Here is a 12,613-nt window from a genome sequence, read left to right on the forward strand (position 1 = left end):
TAGATGAGGCGCTTAGGGACATGGTTTAGTGGGCATGGGGGTGTTGGGTCGACGGTTGGACTCGATGATCTTAGAGGTCTTTTCCAACGTTAATGATTCTATGATTCTATGAATACCTTGCAATTTATATTTCCAGTTTATCTATCATACTTCCAGTTCTTCTCTTCATTATGGCATTTCATTTACAAGAAGGAACAATCACTCTCTGCCTTTCATAAATTATTCTGTAACAAATTTTCACCGTTTTCTCAGTTTGCCTCCCTTTCTCTCTCCTCTTCACCCACACCTTACGCCTTTATTTTAGCTGCATTGCAGTTGATGCACTACTTTTTATATCCATCAAAGCATTTGGACAGCAGGGCCCAGGCTCATGCAAGAGCACATTTTAATATTTGTCAGGCATCGTCAGTTAAGGCAACCTGAGATCCGAAATTATTTTCTGTGGTGAAAATTTGCCTCCAGGAAGTATCACTATAAAGTCTGAATGAAATAGTCTTCAGCAGTACATATTTAAACACATCAAAATATTCAATTTCATTCAGCAAATTATCTTTGCAGTAGAAAAGTTAGAAGAGTAAATTCATAAAATCTGTTGTGGAGTACTTCAAAGGTAGAAAATGAGGAATTACAAACCAGCACATACCGCCCTCATTCTGACTATTAAAACTAAATAATTCCCAATGAATAAAAACCCAGTAATTTTAACTTAAGAATTTTGGCACTTGTTACTTACTAGGTGATTTTTTCTGGCTCAGCTTCAAAATAGGTTTTGTCATTTTGGGTTTCTTGATAAATGTCCCACCAGGTTTGTTATATGGCTGGGGGGTCATTTTTTTTTTTTTTTTTTTTTAGCAACTGCTGCAGGACTGGGTTTGTTATGATAGTCAACAACAATTCCAGGTCTGTGCATTCCTCCAAAGTCTCCCATATGCTGAAAATTTGTGAAATCAAGAGAAAGATATTAGTATATGAAATCAATAGAAATAAAACAATTACTTGGTACAATAAAACTGTGAACTAAGTAAAATCTGTGTTCTAGAGCAAAATGCAGGGGAAATTTAAGCTCCTAGTTTGATGTTGTGCTGTGCAATGGCTTTGTGGGTGTTTGTCCAGTAGAATGAATACGTATGTATAAACTGTGTTTCTGCTTATTCAGAACCATTGTCCAGACAATGAACATGTCTATCAGAGTTCATATCTCAGCCTAACGTCTTAGCTCCTCTCTTCAGATTCTCTAGATGATGAATGACTTCTCCCTCTGGGGAAAAAAAACAGAGCTAGCCAATCCAGTTTTCGACACTTTAGTCAGCAGTCATTTAAAAAAAAAAAAAAGCAAGCTTCTTTATGCCAAATGGTTAGCAGTGATTTGAAAACTGAGTAAAGAAGGTTGTCCAGTGTTGAACAGCGATTAATTGAAGGAAGCTCATTCTTTCTTTTACTTATCTTTCCACTGAATTCAATAAATTCAGAGTTTAAAAGTTGGGCCTGGAGGGAACGATACAAAAACATGGCAGCAATAAGAATGAAAATTCAGTTGAAAGACTAAACCTTTCTATTATTTCTAAAATGCTGTACAGTCATTTGTGGACACTTGTTTATGAAAGTTACCTCTCTGAAGGCATGGAATAAATGAGTAATCTGAAGAGGGAGAATTTAGGTAGTTGCAATATTTTCAAAAGCACTAACATTCTTGTTAATATTAACTCAATTATTTAATTAATAAAAGGGCAGAAGAGAGCCCACTGACTGGATGGGTGACTTGGATAAGCAGAAATATTTGTGTTGCCGTGGGAAGAGAATTAGTATTATACTATCAAAGTTAAAAGAACATAAAAATAACTTCAACATACTATGTGAAGAGTATGACTTTTTTTTAAGCAAATTTTAAATGACAGACAGAATGTACCAAAACAGGCACTTTTCTTAATCAGAAGTCCATGCACAAGATATCCATGTTAATTTATTTAGTTGAGATAGTTATAGAACTACCTAGCATGTACATTTACACTGTACACATATAAATTTGACATGAAGTAGGCACTTGGATAATTTCAAGTTGTTGGTTTTTTTAAACAGTCTACCTATTAAAGGTGCAATGCATTTTACATATGGTAAGTAGTTTAGCCTTTACATTCTCCTTTATTACATAAAAGACTAAAAAGATAAATTTCAAAAGCAAAACAAAAACGAAATAAGGCTACTTGGTTGTAACTCTGCACAAAACTTTCAGATCTAAAGGAGTTCTGAAAGGATGGCATCCAAGCTTAAGAACTTAACACTTTCAACTTCACAAGCAGAGAAACATAAAGATTAGAATCTATTTCTCATACCATGCTACATGCTAGCTAGCAGTCATGTGCAAATCTGTGCTAAAATTTGAGTATGGCAACTATAGTATTCAAGAATGCTGCAAAGTAGACTTTCTGGAACAAAACCACCACACAATTCGGCATTTAAAAGACCCAGTAAAAAATAATCTTCCTCTACGCTTCAAGCTACAAACAAGTTCTATGGTTTAATATTAAAGAATTGCTTCCCAAAGCAACATGGCACACTTAAGAATTTTAAAAGATAAGTTACACCTAGAGGCATAGGCAGAAAAGTGTTCACTGAACTCTTCATGCTTAAAAAAACAATCAGAATTGGGATTATAAAACCAAGATAAAGGGACACCATCAACTTAAAGTTAGTACTTCTCTCAGGATTTTATTTTATTCTCTTCTGTTGTATTTTTTCTTCCCCTAGCTCATTTAACCTCAAGCATTACTTCTCCAAACGGTGATCCACTATTTTGTGTACAGTTAGTGTTGCTGTTTCTTGGACATACAGTTTTTACATCCTACACTGGAAAGGAATCCACTGAAAAGGAGTTAGAACATAAGTCTTCAAAACAAAATGAATACAAGTAACAGGACTAGGCACACTATCTGGAAATTAATCTCAATTCTGTGAAAGACCCTGATTTCAAAGTTGATGATGCCCCTTTAACCATGCTTTAATTTTGAAAAAGAATCACTGTAACTGCTAACCACCCACCTTTGCCATTTCCTCCCCAACACCCTTCCAATACACAAGTCAGAGTAAGAATTAAGTTTAAAAGAAGACTTGATGTTTGATAAAGCATGTGTTCAACATATTAAAGAATTAGCTAAACTTTTACCTTTACAGGAAACAAAAACTACTCTAGCATTCACAACCTGGGTTTTATTTTTTGCTTATACATTGCACCTTTAACCTACTCAAAACTTCAAAAGACTTTGAATTAAACTTTTACAATATTCAAGAATTTCCCCACCAGCAGCAAAGATGCTAGTGTTTACAAGGAAAAATGCAAGTCCTTTTAATCCCTTTTAGACCAAACCTATTACTTTTATCTTCACCTTTCAAACAAAAGGAGAGATTTAACAAACCTTATCAACTAGTCTTCTATTACTCATTACTCATTACTTTCAACAGAAAGAGGGACTAGGTTCTACTTGAAGACAGCTTCAAGGGGGTAAACAACATTGTCAACCATGATAGTTTGCTTGGACAAAAACCCCACACTGTACTGAACAGTGCATTCATTTTAAAGCAGTGGTCTTGAAAGGGTTTAAAAGAGTGTCTAGTGAAAAGAATCTGAAAAGATTCTGTACTTACTCCTCGGCCTCGGCCTCTGCCTGTTGATGGTCCTCCAAAAGCATCATAGTTTCTGCTTCCAAATCCACTTTCAGGATAAGCAGGCGTTCCTCTCCCCCGAGAGCCTACAGGTGCAGGCTTCATATGGGGTGAAGAAAAACTGCTGTAGGAAGAGTAACTCTCTCTTCCTCTGTCCTCCATAAACCCAGGCCTCAATTTTGAACGGGAGTAAGGTGCTTCCCAGCTAGACCCGCCCTGGTTTCTACCTCCGAAAGAGTCAAGGCTATTCCGGTAGGAGTTGTCAAATCGACCACCATAACTACCTCCGAAGCGGCTTTGTTCGGGTTCATTATAACCATAGCCAGATCTGTACAGATCTCGCCCACCCAGAGAAGACCCGGAGTCGTAAGACTCATAAGGTCCAAACCTGGAAAAGTTGCACAGTGAGGAGAAAAAAAAGTAAGCTTACTAATGTTATACATTTCAAAAGACAAGTTATCAGTTGACATTTATCAACTAAAATAAATTTATTACTATACTGGTCCGTACAGTTGTGTTATCGTTTAATCTTGATTAGGGCTGGGCAAATCACACTATGACCAGATAGAAAGCTATCTGAGCCATTTTTGCTACAAATAATTCTAAAGTTCAGTATGCCTGAACTTTGTTCACTTAAAATTTTCAGCAACATTTATTTACTAAAACATTATTAGAGCCCAGCCCTAGTCTCACGAAAATAATCACCTACAGACATTCATAGGCTAGTCAAACTCTCCTTTCTTCAAAATCATGCCCTCATATTCTAACAGTTACACAGCAGTTAAAAGGCGGCTTAGTTATGAACTGAGGAAAAAAAAAAATCTTTTTGTTTTTTTAGTGGTACAGTTGTGAGTCTTAAACACCCCACAGTTCTAATCTTATAGGAAAAATACACGTGCTCTTCCACTCATATTTGTACTTTTTGAAAATTTTCGTCCCTGTAAAATTCAGTCTCCCAATCAAAGAGTTCATGATCTTCAGTGTATCCATCTTTCACTTGCAGACCATTAAGTCTAGCAACTTAGGATTTTGAAAGTCTACCCAATGCATGCACAGTGGACACGAAAACAGTCCTTGGAATTTCAGAGTAGAGTAACAAGGAGCTGAAATCTTTAGTTATTTACCAAGACTTTGCTTTGCCTCAGGGGAGGGTCAGGCTAGAAATCATGGATATTGTAACCACTTGGAAGGGAAACACATTAGTGTCCCTGCAGGGTTATAATAGGGTGATTCAGCAGGAGTTGGGAAAGACAACCCCTTGACTGATAAAATATAAACTAAAACAGACTCAGATTACTAACTGTATCTATAGTAAACTGAATGCCTTCATTTTAAAATACGTTAGTCTCAAAAGACCCAAAGCTACACAGAAAATGACACTGTCTACAGAAAGAGCCCATGCACAATATTAACGTTACATGGCAAGAGACATTTCGGTGTTCAAGTAGTCATTCAACCTCAATCATATGCAGATTACTATATGGTAGGTACAGCTCATTCCTGAAACTCTGCTCAGACTTTTAAGTCAATCTTAATGTTCATCATTAAACAAATTATACTTAACTAAAGTGTTTAACAGAACCGTGCAGCAACACACACCACTTCTCCAGCCTCCCTACTTAGTACTGTCCTTGCCCAGTGGCACCACAGTGACTACAGACAAGAATCATACAGTAGTCTGGCCACAGCCAGACAAGAATTCAAGGGCGCACACAAGAAAACCATCAGATTATCTAAGTTTTCTTCACATTTTGTTTCCTCCAAGATAGAATCGCTACTCTGAAAAGCATGCTTCTTTGAATACGATATTAAGACCTAAATCAAATCAGCTGCTCCCTACTGTTTTTATCTGAAAGAGCAACAGTAATAGTATCCTAGCATTAAATACACAACTTTAAGACCACTGCATCAGGATTTTTATTTTTAGACCAATCCATCTTACAAAGCAGCCCAGAACATGCACACAGTTTTGAGAGTAATCAGTACCTGCCAATGAAATAATCTGGACATGACTTTCAGATTCAATACCAAGATCATTTGAGCACTGCACATTCAAACCAAAGAACACATACCCTAAATGTTCCTTGAAAACGGAATGTTGATAGATTCAGTCTAAGGCACTAAACCAGTTAGGTCGTCTGCTATGTCAGAAATGGTACGTCAGGCCAATCAGTTACAAATTGCTAGCCATTACTGAAAAATAAAACTTTTTCCATTTTCATTCAAAGACGCATTGTTTCACTGTCAAACTTTTCCACAAAAATGCTGATTATTACAAGAATCTAGCTCTTACAGTTTAGTATTTGCCAGTATTTATCGACCATGAAGACTCAGAACGGAAGTGTTCATACAAAATCGTAACAACATGCCTCAGGAACACTTAAGTTAGAAGACACAATGATTTAAACTTAAATTGGATTTGATCAATTCTTGGGACAACTGAAGGATTATTTTACCTGTTACCACCACCACCACCTCCTCCGCCTCCACCTCCATGACTCTCCATCCCATAGGATTGGTTAAGGTAAGAGTCCATGGATCGTGGGCCACCATAGCCTCCATGCCCATAATCACGGTCCATGTCTAAAAAAAGAGCAGAAAAATGTTTATAAAGAAAGCAAGCAAGGAGTCTTATTAAGTAATCTAGTTTAAATTCTTAAGTAAAAAGTTTACTCTTTGCCACAGTGCTTACAAACAAAATACAAAACTGCCAGTTGAAAACCAATTTCGACACTGTGCTTAGGGAAGCCGTGTGTCTTTTGTCATTATCTCAGCACCTCTTAACTGAAATCCAGTTCATATTTTTTCCCAGTAGTGGATAACTCAGGATTATTGTTCCATCAGCTGGAATTCAGACGCAAGTTAAATTAAGAGAATTAAATTGAGAAGCCCGATGTAGAATATGTCAGAAGTTAGTGGAGAATTAAGACCACTTCCCTCCCTTTAATAATACACACAGCTCACAAGCATCTTTCTCTATCCAACACCACAAGAAACCTTCACTCACATTGACCTTGGGTCAAGGTTACAAGGAGTCATGCTGCAGTGCAGACTCTGTATACCGGCTACAGTCAAACAAAAGAACTTTCTCCAATCTAGCACAAACAAAAATCCACCCAAACCAGCACTGAGTTGCAGTTCACTAACTGCACTAAGATGTTGGTATTTCATAGCTGAACCGATGCCACTTCGCGACATCTTTATATCTTGTATTGAAGTCTGGCAAAAGAACCAACTTCTTCCTCAACACTGGAAGTCCTGTGTAAAAGTTCTGGTTAAATAACCACTCATGAATTCAAAGCACTAAAACAGGGTCGTAGATCTGGGTAACAAGTGTGATCCACTGTCTTCCTGTAGCATACACAATTTGCACTTCATTGGCATTCTAGTGACCAAAACTGCTTCCCGGTACCAACCAACACTAACTTTTAAATACAAAGAAAGCCTGGGAAGTCAAGCCTCACAGAAAAGGTAATGCAGAGATGGAAAACACAGTGAACAATTCTGCAAATGGTATTGAGCTGACTGTATCACTTTTACACAGATGTTCTTAGCATGCCTGAATAGTCTCCAACAAATTACAATCTCCTGCTGATTTTTCTTCTGATGATGATCATAGGTACTTTCTAAAAAAATAAAGATGATACTTCGGAAACAAAAAAAAAAAAAAACTTTGAACATGGAGGTCACACACCACCACTCCATATTCCGAACATATGATAAAGATTCTGCAGCAAAGCACAAAAAATCCTTTTCAAAATACTAATCATGTAGCACCACACAGCATCAACTTAAACTGCAAAAAGTTACTCTTTAAAGAAATGGCTGAGCCTTCTAATAGAAGCATCTAATATTCCTCTCTGGTGTGACTGAATGATCTACCACCTAATCCAGTGGAATACTGCCAAGACCACCTACATAAAGATGCAGGCCACTAAGAAGAGTAAGGTAGTCAATAAAATAAATTCAGTTTCACAGAAATTAAGGTTAGATGATCCCATGGTCAATCTCAGATACAAGGTTGATTTTTTTTTTTTTTTTTTTAAATATACTATATCTAATCAAAACGACACTGACATTCTGAAAACTGAAATATCTGACCTGAAAGCACCCAATAATTTACCTTAATTTCACCTGCTCCCTATTATCTACAGACCCTGAGATGGCACAAAAGTAATTAGGTTAAGAGTTGAAGAGGTGAATCAAATCATTCAACAAGGAAGAACATAACATACTGTCAAGATCCCTGCCACGGCAATCCAATTCTATTACAGTGTAGTAAGTAGTGACCAGTGTTCTCCATATGCCAGAAGTTCACTAGTGGGAAAAACACAGAAACATTCACACGCAAAAGAACTCTTCCAAAAAAATGGCGTGAAGCATCATTTTGAAATATTTAGACTGAAATTTTTAGCATGAAAGCAAATACTAGAATATGTTTTACAATCACAGGATAACCTCTGACATCCACTTTTGCTCAACACTCTCCTTACTCATCCACAGTTCATGTTACCTAGCATCAGCAGTCTCGCTGTAGAGCTATGCCAGTCCCTAAATCCTCAAATCACTGACTCTAGGACATCACCACCTCCTCCCTAACAGTGAACAACTCACCCTTTCCAGACTCATTGCACTGCATTTACCTACATTATAATAAACCTTTTCAAACGTGAGTGTAACAGGGGATACAAAAGGTCCAAAGAAGTGAAGAGGGATGATTACTTTCGTGATTTTCTACTACAAGCAACTGGAGGTAGCAAATGAAACATAAAATAACAAGCTAAAAAGTTATTTGGATCCTTTTTCACAAAACAGATTAAGTCCTGGAACTGCTCTGTAACAAGAAGTTTCTTAAATCCATGTAAATTTTTAGTAAGAAATTGGATAAATCCACTGACAAGAAATTCAAAGGATGTCAAACACAAAGACTATCTCTCTGGTTCACAAAGTCCCCAAGCTGCAAATGAATGAAGGCATATAAATACACCAAAGGAGTACTTGTACTATTCCTTCCACATCTCCAAACGGATAGTGACATACACGATATTGGTGAGGTGGGACAGACACATCTTTGACCTGACCTAACGAAGGTGATCTTATGATCTCCTTCTGACTATTTCATTAACTGTTCCAGATTGCCGAGCAGTTAACCTATCATTCTAACCAATGGCCTCCTGGTTCAGTCATTTTGTCAGCTGCAAACTTTACCAAAGATATATAGATTTTACACTTCATGCCCGGAGCCTGACAGAGATACTGCATTCAAATTAAGAAGTGCAGTATTTCTTCAGGCATTAAGCTTTTCTTTACTCTGAAAGTCTGTTCTCCAGATAGGCTTTGTCCTAAAAAGGTGGAAAACATGTAAGACGACAGTAAATGTTCACTTAGGTGAACCAAAATAAAAGGATTTCAATTTTTGAATGTAGTAGCTGAATAATAATCACTTGCACAGCTCCAGTTATTACAATCTGAAGGTAAATAGCTTATTAGTTGACAAACCTCACAACCACAGACATCAAAATCAATTTGCACTGGCCTCTTTCACACTTTTGATTCTTCTTCTACTAACTAAAGCAAGACAGATGGACATGGAGCATTAAAAAAAGCTGTATCTGCACAGAACAGTTTCCTCTGCCTGTAGCCTGCTCCCTGTTCACTGTTACGTTAGCTCTGGCTGTCACCAACGGTGGCAATAAGCAGAAGTCGCCTGCCTGTGCAAACTATTGAGACTAAATGTGAAATTGTTTCACATGCTAAGAGAACATGTGCTTAAGCACTAGAGAAAAACCACCAGGAATTGTATTGCAGTGTCTCAAACTGAAAATTCAGAAGTGTAGTACTTCATTTAAGTTTAAATAGTAACTGTTTATCAGAGAAGCCTTTGAAGAAATATTGTATCTGCCTATCTATGAATACTACAGAGTGAAAAAGAGCAGGGGGGGGGGGGAAGTGGTTCATATTTGCTCCTGAAGTATAAAAATGAAAGAGTAAATCTCTGAACTGATGAAGTCACTGATACAGCATCTGAAACGAAGAGTTTGTTGAAGGAATAAATCAGACTTAGGTATCTGCAGCCTCTTGCATAAATACGGTGTGGATGAACGAGCTGTTGAACTAAAGTACAGAAATAGAATTGCAAAGAACGATCTCACTTTTCATTTCTAGATCATACTTAAAGTCTACTGGGGTAGGGGAGAGGAGAGAAGAGTTATGTCAAAAAGGAAAAAAAAAATATTACCTCCAAAGTAAAAAAGAATGGGACACTAAAAGACAAGTTCAATTTACAAATTAAAATGTTACTGTGTATGTATTCCTTCAGATAAAAAAAAAAAAAAAAAAAAAAAAGAAGAAAAGCTGTATCTGGTGGAGAGATCATTTAAAATAGCTGCAAAATAAATCTCAATAGCCAGCAAAGAAAAATAAAATTTTCCTTGGGAAAAGAACTAGGGAGTTAAACATATAGTAGATAAGACTCAGAATCCCTTGGTACAAAGGACTCCATTTAAAAGAAAAGGCTTAAGATCAGAGAACATTGAAATCATATTCACAGCACAAAGAAACAAAATCATTTTCAATAGTGTTCTCCATGTGGAGCATATGAAAAGGCTAGGGAGATGAGAAAGGAGAAAGATCTTGCAGTAATAAATAATAAATGAAAAAAAAAACTTCAATAAAATAAAAATAACCTTTAAACAATAAAAAAACAGAAGTATCAGCTTGAAACAAGCTAAATTTCCCTATATTTTAAATTCATAATCCAGAATGACTACAACAAGCTTAAGGATCCATCGTGCAATAGTAAGCACATTACATTTTTCATAACACCATGCCTGCTTTAAGATCACAACCTTGTCGTTAGACACAGAAGTTTTAACACAACATTGAGTACCATGCAAAACAAGGAACCAATCCAAGAATGTAGATGAGTTTTAGGAATAGCAGCAAAAGCCATTTCCCCTTCCAGATTAAAAGGACAATAGTTACAGTAATGAAAATATTAACATGAATAGTTAATAATAATATTAACAGAAATATTAACAGAAATATTAACAGAAATATTAACAGAAATATTAACAGAAATATTAACAGAAATATTAACAGAAATATTAACAGAAATATTAACAGAAATATTAACAGAAATATTAACAGAAATATTAACAGAAATATTAACAGAAATATTAACAGAAATATTAACAGAAATATTAACAGAAATATTAACAGAAATATTAACAGAAATATTAACAGAAATAAGTTATTCTACAGGCCATGTCATCTCTGTCTCAAACCAAGTCATCAGCAAGGGACAATGGTGGAATCACAGCTGTCATCAGCCATCCAATGAAAAGTGCTTCACACTGGCTGAAAGTTTCCAACAGGAAGAACCTTGCCAAGAACACAAATGAGAACTGGGCAAAGAACTCTCAACATCCGTCCTCTATTGCCATCTACTGGACCCCTACAACATAGCCTTTAGCCCACTGTACAGAATCGGGGAAAGACAAAGCTTTATGCATGCCTTACTAATGTACATACAATGCATAAACATTAGTGTTAAACATTTCAAGCTGTATACATCATAATTAAACCTTGTTTAATAATTATGAATAATAGAAAGCTTAATTATCACAATGAAAACTATTATTACAGAGGTACATGAAAGTAACAATCTAACTGTACAACATACATTTAATCAGTTACTTCCCATAGGACAACCCTGGATTCACTTTAATACTACTGTCATCAGATCTCAGAAAAGCAGATTCTGGTTAACGGCTACAGAGAATATTCCAATAAGATACTTAAACTGCCACTTAAGAAGAACCTTTTCTACCAAAAATCTAAAGGACATTTAAGTATGAATCAATACAGAAGATTAAAAAACAGGGCCGTAGCTTTAATTTATTTATTTTACTATGAAGAAAGATAAATGCAAAATAGTATCACTGGCAAAAAAGCTAAGACTCAAGGAACGTATCATAAAAATTATCATACTGCAATCAAAGATGCGTCTGTAATCCAACGTGTTATTTCTGTGTAACAGCCAGCAAGAGTATCAAGAGATCCAACAGCAAACACTTATTTGATGACATCTGTAAATGAAGCTTGGGTACAGTTAACGATAAAGTTTTTATATTAACATCCTTTTAGTACTTGCTTGCATGCTGGCAAGAGATGTCAAATCATTTCTTGAGTCTTACTAAACTCATAACCTTAATCATCTTACAAAAATATGTGCATTCCTTTTTGTTGTATCTGTGGTATTTTTGATAGTGTAAAAACAAGAGCTGGCTTTTGCTGTATCACATTTACTTTACATGCTTTCTATATTCCTTTCCAAAGTCTTAGTTAAAGTAAACTTTTTAAAAAAAAAAAATAAAAATCAAGCAGTTCCAGGTTCTGTTTTTTCCACGTCTGTATAAAAGGGGGAAACATCCTCTTTTCAATAAAAGTAGTAAGAATCAAATACAGTAGTCCGTAAGAAAACAAAACACTGATTTATGCAAAAAGCATCATCATAAGTCTGTATTCCACCCCCATCCCCACTCCTTGATCTAACAATTTTGATTTGGAACGTGCAGGAGTTCATGTTGACATGCCCAAGATGAAAATCAAGTCTCGCTCCCAGCCAGTTACAACTCCTCCAGAAAACAACATGTGCAGTCAAACCACGTTACGTACTTTTAATAACCCGTTTGTTTTTTGTTTTTGTCAACACTGACTGTTCAGCCCCAACGCTTTTTACAGGTTAGACGTATTTATAGCTCATACCTGAGACTGACCCACTGGGCATGTTCACACCACAATGCATGGGGGTATCTGGGAATCTCCAATCTCTGTCTTCAGCTGGAGAGGATGGGTCAGTGAGAATGACTTAGTGCTTAGCAAGAGCTGGAGGGGAGAGACAGGGAGCCGCAACAAGAGGCGGCTCTCTCTCCTGTCGGATCTCCAGTCTCCT

At 36.4% G+C, this 12,613-nt stretch overlaps 1 protein-coding gene across 1 annotated transcript in view; it reads right to left on the reverse strand.

Moving 5' to 3' along the window:
• ZNF326 (zinc finger protein 326) overlaps positions 1-12,497 on the reverse strand; it is a 30,215-nt gene extending 17,718 nt beyond the window's left edge. Inside the window, 5 exon segments of the mRNA XM_009273889.1 lie at positions 734-841; positions 844-931; positions 3,640-4,045; positions 6,114-6,240; positions 12,427-12,497. Coding sequence (XP_009272164.1) covers positions 734-841; positions 844-931; positions 3,640-4,045; positions 6,114-6,240; positions 12,427-12,466 — 769 coding nt within the window. The 5' untranslated portion in view covers positions 12,467-12,497.
• Between the last annotated feature and the right edge of the window lie 116 nt (positions 12,498-12,613).

Source organism: Aptenodytes forsteri, unplaced genomic scaffold (genome assembly GCF_000699145.1).
Source record: "Aptenodytes forsteri isolate BGI_AS27 unplaced genomic scaffold, ASM69914v1 Scaffold59, whole genome shotgun sequence".
Classification (NCBI taxonomy): Eukaryota; Metazoa; Chordata; class Aves; order Sphenisciformes; family Spheniscidae; genus Aptenodytes; species Aptenodytes forsteri.